The sequence below is a fragment of the Rhipicephalus microplus genome, unplaced genomic scaffold, assembly GCF_043290135.1.
Source record: "Rhipicephalus microplus isolate Deutch F79 unplaced genomic scaffold, USDA_Rmic scaffold_12, whole genome shotgun sequence".
Taxonomy (NCBI): domain Eukaryota; kingdom Metazoa; phylum Arthropoda; class Arachnida; order Ixodida; family Ixodidae; genus Rhipicephalus; species Rhipicephalus microplus.
In genome coordinates, this window is record NW_027464585.1 from 24,275,067 (window position 1) to 24,300,501 (window position 25,435).

At 47.3% G+C, this 25,435-nt stretch overlaps 1 protein-coding gene across 1 annotated transcript in view; it reads left to right on the plus strand.

Moving 5' to 3' along the window:
* LOC142783802 (sodium-dependent nutrient amino acid transporter 1-like) overlaps nucleotides 1–25,435 on the plus strand; it is a 441,630-nt gene that overhangs the window by 351,134 nt on the left and 65,061 nt on the right. The window contains exon 8 of the mRNA XM_075882414.1: nucleotides 9,686–10,000. Coding sequence (XP_075738529.1) covers nucleotides 9,686–10,000 — 315 coding nt within the window. The remainder of the gene's footprint in view (nucleotides 1–9,685; nucleotides 10,001–25,435) is intronic.

Here is a 25,435-nt window from a genome sequence, read left to right on the forward strand (position 1 = left end):
ATCAAGCCCCGCACTCGTGTGAAGCACTGAGTACCGCAACATATTCCGAAAGGCCCTCGCCCGAGATTAACGCCACCGCTGTTGTGTATTTTTCTCGAGTACTTGCTTACTCTACACATTGTTTAGATTCATTTCCCTCGCAATGATTTTGAAGCTTTCGTTGGCGGAAATTAGTAAGGTTAAGTGCGGTAGAGGTTAGACGTGGAAATTCCCGTTGCGGTCGGAGTCTGTCTTCGTTCAAAATCGTAGCAACGGTGCGTTCGCCTTCTTAACTACCAGTTTATATACTCACCTCATATGTTAAAGTTCCTTGCAGTTTATTACTTGACTTAAAGTTCCTTGCAGTTTGTTAATGGACAGGGCCTGCGAGACCAGTCGTGGCCTCGTCGAGGCGAATATTGTTCACATGGGCTCAGAAGCCTATAGGCTGAAATCGTTTTTCGCGGGGGGGAGGGGGGCATCCATTTAAATTGGTCTTTGTTCCCTCTGAATGGAGATAAATTTTGGGAGGTAGGGGACAGGCTCAGTGAGCCATACCCTGGTTTCGCCACTGCGTGCACGACATCCATGAGTGCACAGAGGCAGCAGAGGCGGCAGCGAAGCTCGAGGACTAAAACGCTACACATCTTTCACGCAGGGCTGTGGAATATTTCGTTCCGGCATCGTGTGGCGGTTTGGATGCGCTGATATCAGCCCAGCTATCTTCATCTACTTCAAGAAAGGCCATTCCACGTCAGCCCTCGTGTGATTGTGACGCTGCCTGGACCATCGACTCGCATTGGTTCCTCAACCCCGACGAAAAACTACAAATTGACTGAACAACGCCCCCGTCCTTCACATGGCAGCAGAGGCGGCAGCGAAGCTCGAGGACTAAAACGCTACACATCTTTCACGCAGGGCTGTGGAATATTTCGTTCCGGCATCGTGCGGCGGTTTGGATGCGCTGATATCAGCCCAGCTATCTTCATCTACTTCAAGAAAGGCCATTCGCCCCGCCGCGGTGGTCTAGTGGCTAAGGTACTCGGCTGCTGACCCGCAGGGCGCGGGTTCGAATCCCGGCTGCGGCGGCTGCATTTCCGATGGAGGCGGAAATGTTGTAGGCCCGTGTACTCAGATTTGGGTGCACGTTAAAGAACCCCAGGTGGTCTAAATTTCCGGAGCCCTCCACTACGGCGTCTCTCATAATCATATAGTGGTTTTGGGACGTTAAACCCCACATATCAATCAAGAAAGGCCATTCCACGTCAGCTCTCGTGTGATTGTGACGCTGCCTGGACCATCGACTCGCATTGGTTCCTCAACCCCGACGAAAAACTACAAATTGACTGAACAACGCCCCCGTCCTTCACATGGCAGCAGAGGCGGCAGCGAAGCTCGAGGACTAAAATGCTACACATCTTTCACGCAGGGCTGTGGAATATTTCGTTCCGGCATCGTGCGGCGGTTTGGATGCGCTGATATCAGCCCAGCTATCTTAATCTACTTCAAGAAAGGCCATTCCATGTCAGCCCTCGTGTGATTGTGACGCTGCCTGGACCATCGACTCGCATTGGTTCCTCAACCCCGACGAAAAACTACAAATTGACTGAACAACGCCCCCCGTCCTTCACATGGCAGCAGAGGCGGCAGCGAAGCTCGAGGACTAAAATGCTACACATCTTTCACGCAGGGCTGTGGAATATTTCGTTCCGGCATCGTGCGGCGGTTTGGATGCGCTGATATCAGCCCAGCTATCTTAATCTACTTCAAGAAAGGCCATTCCACGTCAGCCCTCGTGTGATTGTGACGCTGCCTGGACCATCGACTCGCATTGGTTTCTCAACCCCGACGAAAAACTACAAATTGACTGAACAACGCCCCCGTCCTTCACATGGCAGCAGAGGCGGCAGCGAAGCTCGAGGACTAAAATGCTACACATCTTTCACGCAGGGCTGTGGAATATTTCGTTCCGGCATCGTGCGGCGGTTTGGATGCGCTGATATCAGCCCAGCTATCTTAATCTACTTCAAGAAAGGCCATTCCACGTCAGCCCTCGTGTGATTGTGACGCTGCCTGTACCATCGACTCGCATTGGTTCCTCAACCCCGACGAAAAACTACAAATTGACTGAACAACGCCCCCGTCCTTCACATGGCAGCAGAGGTGGCAGCGAAGCTCGAGGACTAAAATGCTACACATCTTTCACGCAGGGCTGTGGAATATTTCGTTCCGGCATCGTGCGGCGGTTTGGATGCGCTGATATCAGCCCAGCTATCTTAATCTACTTCAAGAAAGGCCATTCCACGTCAGCCCTCGTGTGATTGTGACGCTGCCTGGACCATCGACTCGCATTGGTTCCTCAACCCCGACGAAAAACTACAAATTGACTGAACAACGCCCCCGTCCTTCACATGGCATCAGAGGCGGCAGCGAAGCTCGAGGACTAAAATGCTACACATCTTTCACGCAGGGCTGTGGAATATTTCGTTCCGGCATCGTGCGGCGGTTTGGATGCGCTGATATCAGCCCAGCTATCTTAATCTACTTCAAGAAAGGCCATTCCACGTCAGCCCTCGTGTGATTGTGACGCTGCCTGGACCATCGACTCGCATTGGTTCCTCAACCCCGACGAAAAACTACAAATTGACTGAACAACGCCCCCGTCCTTCACATGACAGCAGAGGCGGCAGCGAAGCTCGAGGACTAAAATGCTACACATCTTTCACGCAGGGCTGTGGAATATTTCGTTCCGGCATCGTGCGGCGCTTTGGATGCGCTGATATCAGCCCAGCTATCTTAATCTACTTCAAGAAAGGCCATTCCACGTCAGCCCTCGTGTGATTGTGACGCTGCCTGGACCATCGACTCGCATTGGTTCCTCAACCCCGACGAAAAACTACAAATTGACTGAACAACGCCCCCGTCCTTCACATGGCATCAGAGGCGGCAGCGAAGCTCGAGGACTAAAATGCTACACATCTTTCACGCAGGGCTGTGGAATATTTCGTTCCGGCATCGTGCGGCGGTTTGGATGCGCTGATATCAGCCCAGCTATCTTAATCTACTTCAACAAAGGCCATTCCACGTCAGCCCTCGTGTGATTGTGACGCTGCCTGGACCATCGACTCGCATTGGTTCCTCAACCCCGACGAAAAACTACAAATTGACTGAACAACGCCCCCGTCCTTCACATGGCAGCAGAGGCGGCAGCGAAGCTCGAGGACTAAAATGCTACACATCTTTCACGCAGGGCTGTGGAATATTTCGTTCCGGCATCGTGCGGCGCTTTGGATGCGCTGATATCAGCCCAGCTATCTTAATCTACTTCAAGAAAGGCCATTCCACGTCAGCCCTCGTGTGATTGTGACGCTGCCTGGACCATCGACTCGCATTGGTTCCTCAACCCCGACGAAAAACTACAAATTGACTGAACAACGCCCCCGTCCTTCACATGACAGCAGAGGCGGCAGCGAAGCTCGAGGACTAAAATGCTACACATCTTTCACGCAGGGCTGTGGAATATTTCGTTCCGGCATCGTGCGGCGCTTTGGATGCGCTGATATCAGCCCAGCTATCTTAATCTACTTCAAGAAAGGCCATTCCACGTCAGCCCTCGTGTGATTGTGACGCTGCCTGGACCATCGACTCGCATTGGTTCCTCAACCCCGACGAAAAACTACAAATTGACTGAACAACGCCCCCGTCCTTCACATGGCAGCAGAGGTGGCAGCGAAGCTCGAGGACTAAAATGCTACACATCTTTCACGCAGGGCTGTGGAATATTTCGTTCCGGCATCGTGCGGCGGTTTGGATGCGCTGATATCAGCCCAGCTATCTTAATCTACTTCAAGAAAGGCCATTCCACGTCAGCCCTCGTGTGATTGTGACGCTGCCTGGACCATCGACTCGCATTGGTTCCTCAACCCCGACGAAAAACTACAAATTGACTGAACAACGCCCCCGTCTTTCACATGGCAGCAGAGGCGGCAGCGAAGCTCGAGGACTAAAACGCTACACATCTTTCACGCAGGTTTGTGCCCAAATTCCTGCTTGTTTCTTGAATTTTTGCCTGTTTTGTTTTGCTGCTGCTGGTGCTGCCACAAGTGTTCTGTTGTCTGTACTGACTCGTTGAGACAAGGCAAAAGAGATAAGAGCACTTTTCGAGGAACTTAAGCGTGAATTACGGGCTGAGTTTAAAGGCTTCAAGGAAACACTCGAGCGAGACTTTCGTAATGAGCTGAGGGAAATTAGGTCCTCTGTGGCTTCCTTAAATACTGATTGTGAAGAAGTAAAGGCTGAAAATGTAAAGCTCAAGCCGACCAACGCTATGCTAGAGGCCACGTGCGCTGATCTTGCTCAAAAGGTGAAAGATCATGAGAGTAGGCTGCTACACCTTGAGCAGTATTCTCGTAATGCAAATGTGGAGCTCAAAGGTATCCCGTACAACGCCACTGAAATCCTTATAGATACAGTGATCAAACTTAGCGAGAAAGTAGGTGTACCACTTGAGGAAGCCGATTTTCAGTCGGTGCACAGAGTACCAACCTCCAATCTAACAAAAAAGAACGTAGTAGTTCAGTTCGCACGGAGACAGAAGAGGGACTGTTTCCTCGAGAATGCGCGTGCTGCCCGGCTCAAGGGCTCTGACGTAGGCTTTGACTCGGAGGAGCCGTTCTTTGTTGACGAGCACCTATGCCCAGAGCTGAAACGTCTACTAGGTCAGGCTACTGCACGCAAACGCGAAACTGGTTGGAAATACGTTTGGGTGCAATATGGCAAAATTTTCGCACGGCGCATGGACAACGCTCCAAAAATAAAGATTTCATGCAGTGGGGACGTTGCTAAAATGGTCAATCCATTATGAAAGCTGGAAAATAAGACCAATGTTCCAAGCTTTGATGGAGCCCTTTTTGGTGCTATGGCGCATCTTATCATGCCGTTCATATGTGTTAAGGAGACACATAGTTGTATATGTTGCGACAGTCTACCCGGAGCAAAGGCCATATGCGCATGCGCTGTTCGCCACACATTTGTTCTATTTTCGATATTTGTTGCCTGCTTTTTTTATTTTTTTGTCTTGTATGCTTTAATTTTCGAAGTACTGGTTTGTAGTTGCCGCTTTTGCTATTTTCTGGATTGTTTGCGTCTATGCCTGTATCGCGACATGAGTTGGGAAACAACTTGGCTGCGTTTTTCTGGCCTTGTTGATGAAATCTGTAGGCAAAGTGATATTTTTCGTTGTCTGGTTCTCATTTGGAAGTATGTCACTACTTTTCTGCAAACTGACAGCACTTCTATGTTGACCCATAATAATCAGCAATGACTTTATCTTGTATTAGTCCAACCACACTCAAGAGGATATTGTTGAAAAGTGTAAATCACCATTAACATTTTTACATATGAACATGCAGTCATTACGCCAAAAATATGATGACTTTTGCATTTTAATAAACGTGTTCGGGTTTTCCTTCTCTGTTATTATGCTGACCGAGACGTGGTACTCTGATCTTGATACCATACACTTAGACGGCTACAGTGCCGTTTCTTTGAATAGGAAATTGAAAAGGGGAGGCGGCGTATGCATGTTCACAAAACTGGGATTTACCTATGACCTCCTCGATGACTTTTCTTGGTCCACAACGGACATTGAGGTAATTTGTACAAAATGCGACAATTTTGTATTTGCTGTCGTGTATAGGCCACCTGATGGTAACTTGAGCGAATTTTTCACGTTTCTAGAGGCTATTTTCTCGTTTGTAAACGTAAACCAATACTCTTCAAGTTTAGGAGGTGACCTAAACATTGATATGCTGACAAAAACTCCTAAACAGGGCGAATTATCTGCGATTCTCGATTCCCATTTTTTGTTAATGTAATAACCACCCCCACACGTATCACTGCAACTAGTTAAACTCTTATCGACCTTTTTATTACAAACCTAGCAATTAATGACCTATTTTCTGGTACCATTATTGTGACACTTAGCGACCACTTGCCTATCTATTTAGTAACTGATACGTACAATACGGCAAAAGAATTCATTGTAAATATAATATATCAAGACATCAACGCGGTTACACTGTCGCAGTTCCGAGATGAACTCGCCAGAACAAGCTGGAACGCAGTTTTTGCGTGCTCTACGGCTGATACTGCATATGACCATTTCATAGAAATTTTTTCTTCGGTATATAAAAAACACTTTCCGGACAAAGAAATAACTAAGCCAAACCGCGCACGTAAGCCTTGGGTAACGTTAAGTATATTGAAAATGATACGTACGAAAAACAGACTGTACCAGGTGTTCTTGAAAAATCGCGATTTGAATGCCCTGAAAGCGTTTAGGGCCTACAGAAACAGTCTTTCAAAAACTTTAAGGCAAGCCAAACGCGACTATTACCATACTATATTTAACGGCATTGTAGATGTCAAGCAAATGTGGAAAAAACTAAACACAAATATATCTTCAAGTAATAGGACGCCCGGTGTCAACGAAATTACAATTGATAATCATATATTTAAAGGAAAAGCATTAGCCAATAAATTCAGTGGGTACTTTACTTCTTTGTCAGAAAGTACTTACGACAGAAATGCATTAAGTTACATGCCAGCACCTATAGCCCCCTCGATATTTATTGACCCTACGGAGCAAACTGAGGTAAACAACGTTTTCATGAAACTTTAAAAAAGCAAAAGTGAGGACATTGACGGCATAAAAATGGAACCGGTTATCTTTGTTATTGATTTATTATCACCCTGCCTGACGCATATCTATAATATTGTTTTAAGCACAGGTAGGTTCCCTAAGCGGATGAAAAATGCCAAAGCTGCCGTGCTTTATAAAGGTGGTGACAAAAATGAAATGAGTAATTACCGGCCAATATCGGTATTACCTATATTTTCAAAGGCTCTAGAAAAAATCATTTTCACTAGATTGTATAAATTTTTGGGCTCGCATTCTGTGATTACAACAGCACAATATGGGTTCACGTCTGGCGTATCGACGGAGACAGCGCTGTTGCATCAAAGAGAGTTTATACTGGGCAACATTGAAGCAACAAAGCTAACATTAGGTGTATTCATAGACTTTACGAAGGCGTTCGACAGAATTGACCACCAAACCTTGTTAGAAAAATTGTTTTATTACGGGATTAGAGGCATCGCGCTCGATTTAATAGAAAGCTACCTTAGTGATCAGTACCAATGTGTATCTATAAATAGGCAAACATCTATGGCCAAAAAAATCAAACGCGGTGTACCACAGGGAAGCATATTAGGACCTCTTCTATTTAACCTTTATATCAATGATATTTTAAATGTGGATCACTCAATAACGTACATTATTTATGCAGATGTTACAAGCTTATTCTTTACGGGAACAAATATAGACGATTTGATAAAAGTAGCTAATAAAACGTTAGTCAATTTTTCGAAATGGTCCTGCCAAAATTCGTTACAGATCAACAGCTCTAAAACCAAGGCCGTTCTTTTCCGTGCGAAAGGAATGACATGTACGTACACACAAAAACTGATGCTAAATAATTTCAATATCGAACTTTCAGAGACTGTCAAAACTTTGGGCGTCATCTTTCATCAACATATGTTCAGGAATTCTCACACTGAACAATGGTGTATTAAGCTAAGAAAAGCCCTTGGCGTGCTGAGAAGGTGTCAGTCGTTTCTACCGCTCCCCCAGAAACTTCTTATATTTAATACGCTTTTTTGTTCTCATCTACGCTATTGTCAGTTGGTATGGGCTTCTGGAACTGAAACATCAAAACAAAAGTTGTATACACTTCAAAAAACCGCTTTACGGGCTGTTGCAAATATAGGTCACAGAGAACACACATCCCATTTATCTGTCAAGTTTAAAGTTTTAAAATTTTGTGTTGCATATGAACATAACTTGTTGTTGTCTTTCAGGTCTGAAATTCGAAAGAATGGCGCAAACCTGAGAGGCTTAGCACATTTACAGCCGAAAATTTTGTTGCGTCCGATGAGGAGTTCTGAACACTGGCACATCCCCCGACCGCGAACAAATTACGGACTCCAAATGCTAAAGCACTCTGTTCCCCATATACTAAATACGTTCAAGCTCACAGAACAGCAATTGCGTCTCCTTTCAAGTAGTGATATATTAAACCTGTTTGTATAAGGAGTTATAAACCCAGAAAAATTGCACCCAGTACTTGTAAATGCATGAAATTTTAAGTGTACCCCTTTCTGCTATAGCGTCTTATTTTGGTTGCCTTTTTTCCCAATAATTGTTTGTTTGTAAACACCCAAGTGTGCATCTATTCTGTACTTCATAAACAACCACTATAATGTTATTTTTTTTCTTTTTCCTTGCAATCACACGTGAGCACCGTATGGAGTTTGGTGTGCCATTGTTTCTGTTGCCTTGTACAAATGGGAGGTGGGGCTAGTCAAGCTGCTATAGCGCAGCTTTTTTCCTACTTTCCATGCCACGATTGTTTCTTGTTTGTGTAAATCACGGTGTATCGTTGTGGTGAATTCAATTTCAACTTTCAACTTTCAAATTTCACCATAAAAAGAGTTAATTTCGACTTTCTGACTTTTGTGTTGAAATCGTTGGTGTCAGCCGTGCTCCCACGTGAAGCTCACATTAGTGCTTTCGAGGCGGTGGTAGGACACTCCAGCATGTCACGCAAATCAGTATATAGGACTACATAATCCCTGGCGACTGCTGAGAAGAAACCTGCACATATGATTAGAGTGGACGAAAATATATCACTTTTTTTCAAAAATCGTTGTGTGTGCGAGAGTATTGCTTTGTTTGTTTGATGAATATGCTATGTAAGTGCTGATGGCTGTCATATTTATGTAATGTCTCCTGCTGGGGAAAGCGCAGTTCTTTGAAATAAATTAGAGCATTCACAGATGCAGGCATAACTTGCACGGTAAAGCGCAATGTATTTAGTGAATTGAAAACGTCCCTATTTAATTTCTTATACTTCGGCACAGAGATGTCCTAAGCCTGGAGTCGATGCATAGTTTTTATAACGTTACTACAACTTAGCATAATTTCTTAACACACGTTCTGTGGTGTACGAGATCAAAAAAAAACGAACGTCTTCTCCTGCAACACCATGTTCACATCAATCTTTCAATGGGGTGGTAGTCTGCCTATGCTTAGCTAAACTATGAAAATTTCTTACAGTTTTAAAAACTTTCACTAGTTGTGAAGCCTGGCATCTTGTATGTTGAGAAATTAGTGCCACGAAATTGATGGATATTCATCAACATATCGTTAAAGAGCGTGTACACAGCAGGCGCAGAAAAAGGCAACAAGCGCTGGCGGAGCAGGCGAGCCCCTGCCGTGACGTCACAACACAGCAACCGCAGCGGCGCCAGTGTTCGTTTTCGGGACTAAAAGGACTTCAGCTGCTCTAAGCGCTAAAAGATCGCCGTAGTGTTCGGTTCGCACGCTGCCTCTCACGTTCTGATTGCGTGCTGGCTTTGCATCTAGCCAGAGGACCAGAGCGGCCAACCCAATACAACATAAGATAGTTTAAAACAGCCAATGTTACGCATTCAGCCAGTTCGTTCTTTGCGGTTCAAGGGTCAGGTGAGAAGCGAAGCGTTGCCAGTGGTTGAAAAGAGAATTTGAACATGTTCCGACCACCTTTTGCTCTTAAAGGTGAAGCTTGAGGGTCCTGCAAGCTTTTTCGTCAATGAAATTGCGCAGATTCCTGTACTCCTGGTGGCCTGCATGGAAACGCTATCCTTTGTCTGGGGCTACGGCGTTGACAGGTTACTATTCGACGTGCGCTTCATGGAGCAAGGGACCCTGAGCAACTACTGGATTCGCTGCTGGAGCCTGTGGACGCCATGTGTCTTGCTGGGCGTACTAGTAGCCACGTTCGTCACCCTTCAGGACTTTGTAGACGACCTGGCGAGCAATTACAACGTCCAGGCCAAGTTCGCCTGCCAGTTCCTGCTTGTGGGCATGCTCGCTGGCGTCCCAGTCCTTACAATGGAGTGGCTCATGGAGAATAACCTGGTAACCAGACCCGCGCTACTGCGTTATGCCTCTCGTTTTATTCGCTTGGGAAACTACTCAGAATCAGAATCTGGAGAAGCACCACTTAGATGACTTAAGCACGGCAGCCGATCGCCTCCGTGACAAAACGAATAGTGCCGCTCTGCAAAGCTATGTAGAGGAGGGGTGACCAGCTCATCAAGCCACGCTAGAGGGCATTAGTGAAGGCAGCCTTTGAAGCCGCAGACTGCTAAAGCTGTATCAGACTGTACAGTACGGTTATGCGAGTGTAAATTCAATTTGATTATTCCCAAATAGCACTCGAAGGCACAGAGGAAGGTAAACAGAAAGAAGCTCCACAGTATACAAATACCGCGGGACTTATTATTTGCTAAAGTTTAATATTTTAAATTGTACTTTTCTCTTTAATTATCTATCAGGAAAACAAAAGAGTGGTCATAAAAAGCTTGTGCAATGACTAGCTTTATCGAGAGACAGTAAAGGGACAAGAAAACGCAATTAACAATTGACGTATTATTGACGTTTACTTGACGTAAAAGTATAAATGTTGGCAATGAACTAATTCGTAAATAATAACAACAGCAATGCTCTACTAATCGAGAAACAAAGATAAATGTACGACACTATATGCACCCCGAGTGGGATATTTTGAAATGACCCTAATGACGCGAACTATCCCGAATACGCTTATTTTCTAGTAATCAAACCGGTGGCAACAATAAGCAAAGCAACCTTCCGTGCAGTACAACACGTATTCGAGTGGTGATTCTCTGAAGTTAGTCTATGGCAAAAGCAATACTAACGTAGCCGCAAGCTCGGCGGAATACTGCTTAGTCAGGTCAACGTTTTTAAGTATTGTCAGTTTGGTAAAGTATTGTCAGTTAGGCAAAGAGCGGCCCGCTCCCATAACCCGCGCAGGGGTGTCACTGCTACCGCTTTGGGATTAAGGTCCCTAGATAAAAGAAGTTTCCAAGGTAGCAACATGTTCCCCTTTCCTGTTCGCTTATGTTCTTAAAGCGCCCCATTGGTGATTCGAAATATTCATGAGAAAAGTGAATGTTTTGGTTCAGTAGCTGCGGTGAATAGATAGATGTAAATGAAACAAAATGGAAAGAAATCAGTCGTATAATAAGCGGTTACCTATACGAACATAAACGGTACAACGCAAAAGCCAGCGGGATGCGTGTTACTCAATTGGCAACATTGTGCAGTTCTATGTTTTACACCGGTCGATTGATTGATAACGTCCCCAAATTATAATGATAACGTCCCCAAATTACCATGTGATTATGATAGACACCATAGTGGAGGGCTCCAGAAATTTCGACCACCTGAGGTTCTTTAACGTGCACCCAAATCTGAGCACACGGGCCTACAACATTTCCGCCTCCATCGGAAATGCAGCCGCTGCAGCCGGGATTGCATCCCGCAACCTGCGGGTCAGCAGCCGAGTATCTTAGCCACTAGACCTCCGCGGCGGGGCTGTTTTACACCGGTAGCCATGGCGTCTCACGTCGTACATCGTAGTTCATCCAGGTATAACTAGTGCAGCTCTCTGAATGTGTTTTGTTTGCGCTGTGACACAGTGAACGCGCTTCTTAATGGATCCTGTCAGTGACCAGAGGGCGTGACGTCGTGACGAGTGATTACAGCCGACTTGTGCACACGCAAAAAAAAAACCATGGCCATATTGGTACAAACGCTTGACTAGCAGCTCTGCACTGACATTTTTTTTTGTTAATGTCCCTCTTGGACAATCGTTCTGCCAGGTGATTTCGGTGTGGTGCGTGGAACTTCCTGAAAAGGGAGAATTCTACTGGTGAGGTGTCCCGAAGCAGCGTGTTTCGGCTTCTTTATGCCGCGTTCTGGTCAACTGGTCAAACGTGAAATGTTTCCGAAGGTGCGTTGATTACACACTTCAGCTGCTTTGTATACGTGCATACGCACAGATATTTTTAACAACTGGCGTGCACTATACGCGCATTAGACGCGCACGTGGCGTTACTAATAAACTCGCTTCGCATATCCACGTCGACGTACGTCGACGGAGTTGCACGAAAGTATTCGAGGTAAATGTTTTATAGCTACACGTCACCGTGTGCTTCATCTAGGATAGCACGAGGTAAGTTGAAGAGAACGAAACTGTTTTCTGTTGTTTTTACGGCAACTCAGAGTTGTTAAAAAACACGGATATTGCATTGAACTAGCACCACGAAACAATTTTGGCCATCTTGGCGCACACTTGAACGTTCGGCTTCTTCAATTTATGTCCTGGCTACGATTTCGTCTTTCGCCACGACGAGAATCCAGCTGCAGCCATATGTGCATGCGCACTCGTTTTGAACCTTTTCGCATTATTATAAATTACAGCACTATCCATGTGCAAGATAACGTGCAAGAAATGCATCGATTACCGATGCGGATTTCAGAGAAATGGAGGGGTAAGCCAGAGAGGGAGGAGGACGGCTTGAGAACATTGAGTGACGCTACCTTGGAAACTTGTTTCATCGAAGCCCCGCCACGCTGGTCTAGTGGCTAAGGTACTCGGCTGCTGACCCGCAGGTCGCGGCATCGGGCCTCGGCTGCGGCAGCTGCATTTCGGGTGGAGGCGGAATTGCTTTAGGCCCGTGTCCTCAGATTTAGGCGTACGTTAATAAACCACAGGGGCCGAAATTTCCGCAGAACTCCTCTACGGTGTGTCTCATAATCATATGGTGGCTTTGGGACGTTAAACCCCACATATCCATCAAGTGTTTCATCTAGAAACCTTATTTAGGATCTGTGAAAGAGCGTCGTCAGCAACTTCTGCATGCAAAACAGTGAAAAATTCGTTTTCGAATACGCGGATTTTAGCTAAATCAGCTAGACGAGAGCCGAATAAACACTACGTAGGAATAAATAAAAGCCGCGCCTGTACCTAACAATTGTATGATTGATTCTGTGCCTGCAATGAATCAGTGGGGTGCTCAGGAGATGCCCCACCAGGCCTGTGCCCCCCCCCCCCCCCCCCGAATCTGACCCGCTAGTATTTTTACTGCAAAAAGTGACACTTGACCTCACCTGCCTGTCTCACACCCACTTCGAATCAAGGTGGCGCCCCTAGCCCCCGAAAAAAAATTCTGCCTATGTCTCGGGAATAAGTAGCGTTCGTCTGCACCTTCAGGTTACGGAAGATTCGAAGCGAAGAAGCCTGTTAATACTCCACATCGTATAAAATGAGTGTAATAACATAACTAGAAACGGTTTTGCTTCTTTTTGAACAGCTAAGAGAAAATAGATTAGCCGTACTGACAGCCTAGCGCGAATTAGCGCCACAGTATATTTTATATCGGGGAGCTATCAGGGCTCACAGCTGGCACAGCCGACATAAATGGTATGTGAAGAGGTTTATAAGCCGTTAACGACAACGGCAAGACAGCGTGAAGAACCATCCAGCAGAGACCGGCACAGCAGTAAACCGAAGCACGAGCCGAGAGAGCCGGTCGTTGGCGATGCTGCTCGCTGCAGGCACATCTTCTTCTTCACAAACACCCCTGCTCAAAAAGGAGCCATCCTGGCGATTTAAGAAGTTTCAGGCAGTGGGTCATGGTACGGTTTCAGTCGGGAAACATGAACGATGTCACATGCACGCTGGCGCATGTCCGATTGGGAAACTGGTTCAATTAGGAAATTAACCAGAGAGGTTTTCTACAAAACGGTGTAAGGCCCCTCGTACCGGGGTACAAGTTTCGAGGAGAGTCCCGGAGTTTGGTACTGGATGGCAAGCCACACAAGAGAACCTGGGGCATAGCTGGGATCCGGAAGAGAAGTGCTACGGTTGTATTTCTGGCGTTGTTGCTCTTCCGAGGTGAACGCACGGGCGAGCTGGTGGCACTCTTCGGCTTGTCGAGCAGCATCGGAGATAGGTGGACACTCGGAAGCATCACGACGGTAGGAAAGTAGGGTATGAATTGTATTGGAAGGCTCGCGTCCGTGAAGAAGAAAGGTGAGAATCCCGTGGTCGTTCGTATTGCGGTGTTATATGCGAATGTGACGTATGGGAGAACACGGTCCCATTTGCTATGATCAGATGTCACGTACATTGAGAGCATAACACCCAGCGTGCGGTTGAACCGTTCCGTTAGCCCGTTAGTCTGCGGGTGTTATGCTGTCGTTTTCCGATGAATGCCGTGGCATTCCGAAAGCAGTGATTCGACAACCTCGGAGATGAAAGTGGGTATCTATCACTAAGAAGCTCTCGAGGTGCGCCATGTCGAATGATAAAGCGACGTAAAATGAAAGGTGACATCCTGAGCGGTAGCCCTCGGCAAAGCGGCTGTTTCGGCGTAGCGTGTTAGGTGTTTAACTGCCACTATAATCCAACGATTGCCATCTGGTGTCAATGGAAGGGGGCCATAGAGGACAACGCCAACGCGATCAAATGGCTTGGCAGGGCATAGAAGTGGCTACAATGCGCCAGTCGCACGTAGCGGTGTTGATTTGCGTTGCTGGCAGTCAGGACAGCACTGCACCAATTGGCGTACAAAATTGTACATGCCCCGCCAGTAATAGCGATGGCAAAGGAGTTCATATGTTTTGAACACCCCGGCATGGCCACATTGTGGATTCTCGCAAAAAGAGGCGCATACTTGCGATCATAAAGTGCGTGGAATGACCAGTAGCCACCGGCGGCCATCGGGAGCGTAGTTGCGCCGATGAGGAAGTTGATTGCGGACGGCGAAAGGGAAAGCTTGACGTCGGAGGGATCGAGATACTGGAAGGTTGGGCGTGCCAGATAAATATTCGATAAGAGAGGCGATCCATGGTCCAAGACGTTGTTCGTTGGCAATCGAGTCGAGATTTAGCGATGACAAGGTCTTGAGGCAAGTGTTTCCGCACGTCGGATCTGGTGGTCAAGGTGAGTGGGACAGGGCATCAGCGTCAGAGTGTTTGCGTCCGCAGCGGTATACGACGCGAATGTCGTACTCCCGGATGTGAAGGGCCCATCGCACAAGGCGGCCAGAACGGTCTTTCAACGTGGAGAGCCAGCAAAGTGCGTGGTGATCAGTTACTAGATTGAACGGGCGGCCGTATAAGTACAGCTGGAAATTTCCAAGCGCCCACACCAGAGCCAAACACTCTTTTTCTGTCACGCTGTAGTTAGTTTCGGCTTTCGTCAGAGAGCGGCTAGCGTAGGCTACAACGTATTCTGAATAGCCGGGCTTTTGTTGAGCGAGTACAGTGCCTAGACCGACGCCACTGGCGTCGGTATGCACTTTAGTAGGAGCCGTCAGGTCGAAGTGGCGCAGAATAGGTGGGGAGGTGAGCAGAAGGCGCAGAGTAGTGAAGGCAACGTCACATGCAGGGGACCAGGAGGAGAGGTTCACGTCACCGCGAAGAAGCTGGGTTAACGGTGACATGATAGATGCAAAATTGCGAACAAAGCGACGGAAATGGGAGCATAGTTCTAAAAACTGCGAAGTTCTTTCATGGTCGTCGGCTTGGGAAATTCTGCGACTGCTCGAAGTTTTGCTGGGTCAGGTAATACACCGTGCTTCGACGCAATGTGGCCTACGATGACGAGCTCGAATGCAGCGAAGCGGCATTTTTTCAGGTTAAGCTGCAGGCCAGCGTTGGTCAGACAAGTCAAAACGTGCCTGAGGCGAAGGAGGTGCGTAGGAAAGTCATGGAAGAAAACCACGACATCGTCGAGGTAACAGAGGCACTTATTCCATTTGAGGTCACGTAGCGTACTATCCATAAGACGTTCAAACGTGGCAGGCACGTTACGAAGCACAAAAGGCATGACGTTAAATTCGTATAGTCCGGCTGGTGTAATAAATGCCGTTTTTTTGGCGATTGGCTTCAGCCATTGGGACCTGCCAGTAGCCAGACCGCAAATCTAGCGACGAGAATTCCGCTTCGTGGAGGATGTCGATGGCGTCATCAATTCGCGGCAAAGGATAGACGTCCTTGCGGGTTATCTTATTTAAACGACGATAGTCTACGCAAAATCGAATAGATCCATCTTTCTTACGCACCAGGACGACGGGAGACGCCCTGGGACTGTCAGATGGTCTAATGATGTCTCTACGAAGCATATCTTCGAATTGATCGTTGATGACGCGGTGCTCTTCAGCGGAGACACGGTATGGTCTTTGACGCAGTAGCTGGTGTAGGGCGGTGTCAACATGATGTTTGACTTGTGACGTGTGGCCCAGTTGAAGTTGCGACAAATCTAAAGAGCTTAATTGACGTAGCGCGTTTTGAAACACAGGACAAAACCTATGTCACCCTCTTCTGTCCCTTCCCTTGTCCTATGTTTCAAAACGCGCTACGTCGATTAAGTATGTCTTACCAACATGCCCAACTTTATACTCTAGTCGAAAGAACTCCTGAACTCATGCAGAAGATCCAGCAGGTGTGCATGTTCGGTGGGAGTAAGAAGGTCGGCGATGGCGCTGGAAAACCTATCATTGGACGACTCCCTGAGTGCCGACAGTGCTTTTGGGTGGTCGCAGTAGTCATGCCGAACATCAACCAAAGACGAAGGGTCGAGATCCTGCACACGGCCGAGACATTCCCCCGCAAGCAAAGTGACAGGTGTAGAAAGCGGATTGCTTACGAACATGTTGCTTCTTCCGGCCGCAAGGTCAATTGTTGCGAAAGGCAGCGGCAAAGCTCGACGACATTTGAAGATATCGGAAGGCATAAAAAGAGACTGTAGCGTCAGTGTAGGCGTTGCATGAAATGGGAATATGTGCGAAATTTCCAGGTGGAATATCGGTATCTTTATAAACGAGCAACTTCGGCGACTGGTGAAGAGCGTCCAGCAATGGGACAACACACAAAAGTAAAAACCTAAATTTTGGCCCGTGCGCAGTCTATGACGGCATTATGGCGGGATAAGAAGTACCACCCGAGGATGACGTCATGCAAACAGACAGCGAGAACAATAAACTCCACGATGTAAAAAATGCCTTCGATGGACACTCTTGCAGTGCAGGCTGCAAGAGGCGTTACTGGCTGTGCGCTTGCGGTGTCAAGCAACAGTCCTGAAAGCGGCGTCGTGACTTTGCGTAATAAACGGCAGAGATTAGCGGCAATAACAGAAACAGCGGCACCGGTGTCCGCAAGGGCGAAAGTACAATAGCCTTCAACAGTTACTGCGACCACGTTAGCAGGAGAGGAGCGAGGTTTTAGCCAGTTCAAAAACGGCGCAGTTCTTGCCTCTTGAACTGCGGGGCTTAGTTTTACTGGTCGGAGCGTCCGAGCTGGCGACGCATGGGGGAGGGCGATCGTTGACGAGGAGAGGGTGCGCGTTGCGGCTGGAAGTCAAGGTAGTCAGTAGGGGCATAGCGAGGTGACGAGACCGGCCCGTATTGAGCAAAGGGTTGGCTACCGGGTTGCGACGACCACGCATAGTTGCCAAACGTCTCAGGTCGACGGCGGCACTTGCGGGCAACGTGTCCGGGAGTGTAGCAGGCGTAGCAAATCGGTCGGGTTGTCGGGCGTCCTTCAAGCATTGGCGACTGGTGGTGACGCCAAGGGTGCAGTATAAGCAGCCAAGTGTGCGGGCTGTGAGTGCATGGTGTAGGGTGGTTGCGGAAGCCTACGCACAGCGTCTGCATATGTGAACGGCGCTGCTACAGGCTGCATCTCTTGCGAACAGGTGACAGGAGGAGACACAGACTGCGCTGCATAGGTTAGAGGCGCGGCCACAGACTGAACGGCTGGCGGATAGGCGACAGGAGCGCCTACCGGCTGTGCGACACCCGGGTAGTGAGCATGGCTAGATAGAGGTGGCTCGTAGTGCGCAAGGGTAACAGCTCCTGCAACCTCTTCCGATATAGCAGTGCGAAGCGGGGCAGGTAGACGGGTGGTGGTCTCGTGAGTAAAGGGCACTAGGGAAGGTTGGCGGGCGACTTCCGCACGGACGAAGGCTCGGACTTGCTGAAGCAATGGTGAATTGTCAGGCATGGAGTCGAAGCTGGACAGCGACTCACCACCAGGCTGAGGCTGCCGAGTCAGAGTGTGTTGCTTCTTGAACTCGTCGTAGCTCTGACACAAGCTAACGACTTCAGAGACTGTAGTTGGATTCCTAGCGAAGAGCATTTGAAATGCGCCATCGTCGATGCCCTTCAGGATGCGTTTGACTTTGTCCGACTCGGGCATGGTGTCATTCGCGCGTCGAGAAAGGTCGACGACATCCTCAATATAGCTTGTAAAATTTTCTCCAGTCTGCTGAGAGCAAGCGCTGTTCTGCCCACTGCTTGCGGACAGCCGGCCAACCGAACACTTCGGCACATGACACCTTGAAGACGCTCCATATGGGAATGTTGTGTTTGTGGTTGTTAAACCGCAATTTTGCGACGCCAGTGAGATAAATTATGACGTGGCCAGCTTGTCGGCTTCACCCCACTTGTTATTGGCGCTCACCAGCTCGTAGTGCTCGAGCCAGTCTTCCACGACGGTCCCATCCACGCCGCTGAAGACATTCGGGTCCCGTAGCATAGGATGGTCGGGACAGTTGTACTGGAGCGACGACGCCGATGGTTTGGCGTTGTCAGTCGTGACGGGCGGTAGCGTGCAGCTTCACAGCTCCAGGATGTAGTGACGGGGATAAATTGCACCCTCCACCGAATGTGAAGAGGTTTATTAGTCGTTGACGACAACGGCAAGACAGCGTGATGAACCATCCAGCAGAGACCAGCACAGCAGTGAACCAAAGCACGAGCCGAGAGAGCCGGGCGTTGGTGTTGCTGCTCGCTGCAGGCACATCTCCTTCTTCACAGGTATATTTTTATGCAAAGATATACCTTTGAGACACAAACTTTTCGGATTGTAGCCAAATTATTTCATTTGTTAACGAAAAGGCTTCAAAAGTTAAGGAAAAAGATTTAAGAAAAAAATTGGCGGATCCCACGTTCAGTGGGAATCGATTATATGCGAAGCAATAATGAGGAAGGGTGATAGGTCACTTCAAAATTAGCACAACGTTAAGAGGCGTAGGTAAATTATGCCGTACATGACTTCCATGTTATGATTATTATGTTTGGACGTTTAGTTTACCTTCGTCATCTATTAACGTGGCCTGACACCAACTTTGGTATTTATGGAGCTAGCGAAACTGCCTCAAGCGTACATGTAGTCATGTTTTACATGTAACTCATATCATGATTATCATATCTGGACGTGTCATTCGCACTCATTTTTCATTCACGTCACGTAATACCAAATTTGGTGTATGTGGAACTGTTGAAACGGCCGCTAGAACGCTATTAGCGTAGCATGAAATCATGTTTTACATAAAATGCATAATGTAATTATCAGGTTTAGACGTGTCATTTACCTTCATTGTGTATTTACTTCTCGTGATACCAAATCTCGCACATGTGGAGCTAGCGAAACGGTGGCGAGCGCGTCGTGAAGGGCCCAGTATACTCCGACGCAGCGTTGAAGCACGCGCAGGCTGGGCGCAGCGACGCCACGCAAGCAAAACGCGAGCACTCTATAGTGTGACGCCAGGTGCGACCAGCGCGACCAGCGTCGATCGGCGCAGCCCGGTGGCAATCAGCCCGAAATGCGACATGCTGCATTTCGCGCCGACGACGTTACTTAGGCAGCACCGCTTCTGCCTCTCTTCGTGGCGGAGGAACACAGTGTGCGCTCAAAGGCGCATGCGTCAAAGCAATGCTGCGCGGCGCGCACCTGCGAATATATGGCATGCAGATCCACAGGGAAGGTCCGTGGGCAGATCCGCTGATCTCTTCTAGGTGGATATCGGCGTCTGGCTTAGCGTCGCCGGCTTGACGCGATAAAAGGAATGCCGGCACGCATGTGCGCCGGCCCACGTCGAAGTGTACTGGTGCCCTGAGTGTGCCGTGTACGATGTTCTTACAGGACACGCATCTTATGATTATCATGTTTGCACGAGTACCATACTTTCGTCATACATTCACGTGACTTAATACCAAATTTCGGCATATGTAAAGGTAGCGAAACGGCCGCGGGCACATCATGAGTGTGGGACATAGTCATGTTTCATGACAGGAATGTCATGATCATAATGTTTGGACGTGTCATTTACCTCTGTCACCCGTTAGCGCCACGTAATACCAAATTTGATACATGGGAAGCTAGCGAAACGGCTGCGAGAGCATCATCAGCGTAGCAGGTAGTCATGTTTTTGAATGACACGTATCTCTAGTTTATCATCTTTGCACCAGTACCATACCTTCGTCATCCATTCACGTCCCGTAATGCCGAATGCGGTTCATGAGAAGCTAACTAAACGGCTGCGAACGCATCATGAGCATGGCATGTAGTCATGTTGTTACATGACACGCATCTCATGATTATCATGTTTGCACCAGTCACCTACCTTCGTCATCCATTCATGCCCCGTAATACCGAATTGGGCATATACAAAGTTAGCGAAACGGCCACGAGCGCATCATGAGTGCGGCATGTAGTCATGTTGTTACATGACGCGCACGTCATGATTTAGATGTTAGGGTCTGTCGCTTGTGTTCGCCATGCAGTCATGTCATACATACCAGTTTTGAAACATATATGATGTGAATGGAACAACTGTAAAAACACCAAGACCATTACACGTAAATTATGACATTTATAATATACATATCTTGATTTTTTATGTTATGACTATTGTGTTATGTTTCCCATACAGTCATGTTATACCATACCTTGTTTTGTATTGATACCATTATCCAAACAGCCAGGAGAGCCAAAAGTCGTAGGTGGCTGGATAGATAGATAGATAGATAGATAGATAGATAGATAAATAGATATAGATAGATATATATATAGATAGATAGATAGACTGATAGATGGATAGATAGATAGATAGATAGATAGATAGATAGATAGATAGATAGATAGATAGATAGAGAGATAGATAGATAGACAGATACGCTCAAAGTCGCCGTAGTTTGCCAAGGAATGCTTCGCACTTAAAATAGAACGCAGTCCATTAGATGACACACAAAGGGTGCCTGAATAACTTTTATTTGGAAAAGCTTTTTCACTAAATGTGTTTCACATTTGACACAACGATCAAGCATTCTTGTGTCAGTTAGCAGTACAAATGGTAGACATGCCGACCTGCAGCGCGCCGGACTGTTGAGGTGGCTATGCCTCTGAATAAAACACTTGCAATCAGTGGCACTTCTTCAAAGTTCCGAATGACCCTGCAGTTCTCAAGACCTAGACAGCGGCTATTCCACGAAAAGCCTTCCATGTGACAATAAAGACCTACATTAGCGATCTTAGCTTCGAATCCGATGATTTAATCACTTGCTACAAGCACATTGTAGGCGGAAACGTTGTCGAAATTCCACTTGGTAGGTGTACACTTAAGCCTGGTGCTGTTGCTCAAAATTTCCTGAATATTCCTGCACATCCCCTCGCGGGAGACCTAAGGCCCGGCCGGTGAAAGCTCAGCCGTAATACCAATAAAGTTGTTACCAACCAATTCCAGGGCACTTGTATAAATCAGGGGCATAAATACGCAAAAGGTAGCCCAGAAACTTAGAGAAACCGCAAATTTCTAGGGCCGTGTGTTGGCAAGTGGTGGCGATGAGATGGACGCTAATACGAACAGCGATGTCGACGAAACTACTGGCATCCCATCCAATCTAGAGTTGTGTCAAGGGGTAGCTGCTTCGTTTCTTGCATTACGAGACCAAACATAGTTGTAAGCCTGGCGTGTCGAGGTTATCCAAGAAGTTGTTTTTTTTTTAAGTTGCTCGAAACAAAGTTATTGTCGAAATGGATGAGACTTCCCCTTTGTCCTCAGTTCTAGGTGAAAGCTTGTTCCCCCGTGCGCATAAGCGAACATGGTATGGGAGTGTGGCTGTTCGGTGGTATGACATGAGGATAGTTATAGCGCGAGAACCAAACGACGACAAAAGAAAAACAAGTCGTATCCTTCTTGTTCCGTTGTCGTCATTTTGTTCTCGCGCTATAACTGTATCATCAGGATGTGGGAAGCCAGCAGGAACCTACGAGCTTGCAGATGGTAGCAGCTTTTCTCAGGTATGTTGACCACCTAAAAATATGCACGAACTGTCATAGCAGCTTATTCCCTTCGATTTCTACCGCGAAATTAGTCCTGAATATTCGGGACGTGTGGAGGTGCACTGAGTGTCTAGGGCTCTCCCGGGAAGACTTATGTCTACCTTGCAGGAGTGCAATGAAGAATCGGCAAGTACGGTAGACGAAAAAAGGAGCAATCTACGAAACCAATGAGGTTTCACCAAAAATTACGCTCGACAACTCAAAACCTAAAAATGACGGTTATTAGGGCCACGCTTTTGTGAAAAAGCAAAAGATGACATTCGGAAAATGGAAACACAACTTTCAGAGTGTCTACCAATTAAGGGGACAAATTCATGACGCAGAACAACCAGTCTTTGTTTAGCACAAAACAATTATGCTACTGAGTGAAACCTTAATGAACACAAAGTCGCAAGGCATTTCCTTCATAATTTGTTTAATGCGTGAAGATGTCGGCTGAGACGGTATATTAATTTTGACATCAGCCTATAACCAGCAGGGCTCGATATTTCAGGGAGCACGCAAGTAATCAGCCACTCGGTTGCGTTCCGCTACTTTATCGCCGACTTCGTTTTCGCATCTTTCAGCGCAAGACGAAGAGCGAGTTTGAAAGGAAAAAATCATTTTCTTCCTGGACAAGCTCGACACTCCATGATTAGAACTTTGTTTAGTCCTGTAATGCAGAGAAAAAGTTGTCACTCCTGGACACAACTCTGGATCCCAGGGGACGCCACTAGCTTCGTCAGCAGGCACATAGCCACCACTTGCGGACACACGGCCCTCGAAAATCATAGTTTCTCCCGGTTTCGAGGGTGGCCTTTTGCGTTTAAATGCTGCTAGTTTAAACAATTGAGGGGTGCAGGACTATTTGGGAAAACTCGAGGAATAGCACCGAGCTTACGTGACCACCTACTACGTGAAATTTCGACAACGTTGCTGCCTCTGAATTGCTCGAAGAAATTGATTAAATTAGTGGATTCGAAATATTGATCGCAAATGTAGGTGTTGACTGCCACCTGCAAATTTTTTGCGTGAAATAGGAACTGTCCAGGCCTTGAGAATGGCAGAGTCATTTGGGGCTTTGAAGAAGTGGCGCCGATCACGCGTGTGTTCCTCGAAGGCCTAGCCACTTTAACTGCCCGGTGCGCTGCAGGTCAGCATGTTTACAAAGTTAAACTGCTAATTCCCTCAGCCAGCTTGATCGTCGTGTCACATGTGAAATACTTTTTGCGATGACTGAAAGCTAACCTTCAAGCTGAAGCCGCTGTGCTCTGAGCTAGGAAACACAAAAAAACAAAAAAAGTTGGCCCTTTATCTGCTTGGTAATCTCAATTTTTTGTCGAAAGACGAGAGTCTTGCGTCTGGAGAGAGTGAACAAAACACTTGTTTGATGTTCTGCGCAAAAAAATCGGTGAATGGTATACTGAAGGCGCTGCGTTAGAGTGCCTCGAGCGTGCAGCAGAGGCGAACGAACGCATCAAGGCACGACACACTAGAGACATGAGCACCATGTGGCAGTTTTCTTAGAAAACGAAGCGCGTGGCTCTGAGACGGGTGTGCGCACCCGTCTCAGAGGTGATAAGGTGTAGAACGCAAGGCGATGGGTAGATGTCACCATCGTCTCGTCTTAGCGTTGCGCATGGTCAGCGCAACGTGATAAGCGCTAAGGTCCCTAAAATTACCTATGTATGCCTTCTCTAGTAAAATACGCACATGCAGGATATATACGTGTTGTTATGATGCCCCAGAAATGCGCAATAATTGCCTTTTACTTAACAATTGCACAAGAATGAGCGCTAAATCTTGAGCAACATTGGTAGGCGCTGCCGATGGGGTCGGCTGTTAAGAGTGGACCCAGTGCCGTTAAGAGTGGATAAAGAGACAAATGTACAGACAGACAACAGACAGACAGACAGACAGACAGACAGACAGATCAAAATTTTTGCGTCGAAGGTCCCCAAGAAAGACTATCGTCTTTACAAAACAATTCAACGCTGCCAAGTTATTGGCAAGTAGCCGGCAGTGCGGTGGCTCAATCTCAACGCTACGTCAGCGCCACTCTCAGAACGATTACGACTCGGTGCTGCCTCTGGAGCGGGCACTTATGAAAAACAGCTCACAGACCACTGTAAAAACAAATAAAAATATGTGTTTCAGAATACGTACGGATTCCTTGTCCGCAATGAAATGGTTGCTGCCCAAGAGGTTCTTACGTAGCGTTGAGTGCATGACGCAAAGTACGGAAGTACACGTGGTTTAGTGTGTTAGATGATCTATTCGTTGTGTTACTGATTGTCTAAATAATTAGACGTTGATTGTCTATATAAAACCCTTCTCCAGAGCCATGATGCGTGCGTCGTCCCCTTTTATCTTGTTGCCAGTCTTCAAGGCACACTCTATACGAGTGCACTTCTCACTGTGTGACCCTTGGTGGCGTCATTCTTTGTTGCTTTAGACATCTGAAGAAATTGCCAAATTCGCCAATGTACAATTACGTGCGATGTGAATGTCATAGCACGAGTGTTTACCTGCCTCTAGTGTTCCAAAGGCCTCGCGGCGCGTTTCGAAACTGAAAATCTGTGAACCTGTAAGAATCGAGATTTCTCATGCTTCACTCCCTCGTTCGCTGTTCCACGCTACTTAGATTGCCCCTACAAAGAACTCTGCATCTTTTGTATCTTTTTCGAGCCTCCCAATTGTTGCGACCAAGTGTATTCTTGGTGGGCTGACACTGCCGCAGGTGTTTACAAAATTTCTGGGAAGGATGCGGTAAAGTTGGTGCGTGTCACTACTTAGTTTAGTTATATCTGCTGAAGACTGGAGTAATCGCAGCTTAAGGAATTGAAAAAAAGAGCGAGTGTAACTTGAGCTGGAGGACCGCCAGGGGGCCACGGAGTGCAGACACGCATGTCGCGTCGGCTCCGCAGGTTTTGAGTGATTCTCAGCGTGAAATCGAAGAATTGACGGACGCTTTCTTACAGCGAAGAAAGTGGAAGTTCCACGGAACCCCAGGATACCGCTCTCAAGTAGGTGGACGGTTAATTTTCGGCACATCGACCACTTTTCTGTAACGCCGACGAACGCATGACGCCGTTGCCTCCTGCTGCTGTGCATAATGCGCTTGGCCTAGCCCATGGACGCTGGCGTCTTGAGTCCCCTCAAGGTGGCGTCTTCTCGGGTTAATGCGACAGGATGGCTACGATGAGCGTGAATGGCAAGTATATCACGCAACAAGAGTACGAGAACGAAGCAGGTTGGCACCTTTTGAACAGAAGAGTACGAGCCAACAAAGAAACCACAACGCATGAAGCCAAGGACCCAAAAACGCACTTCTCAAGCGAGAACGTGGTCAGTAATAGGTCGAGGAAGAGACAG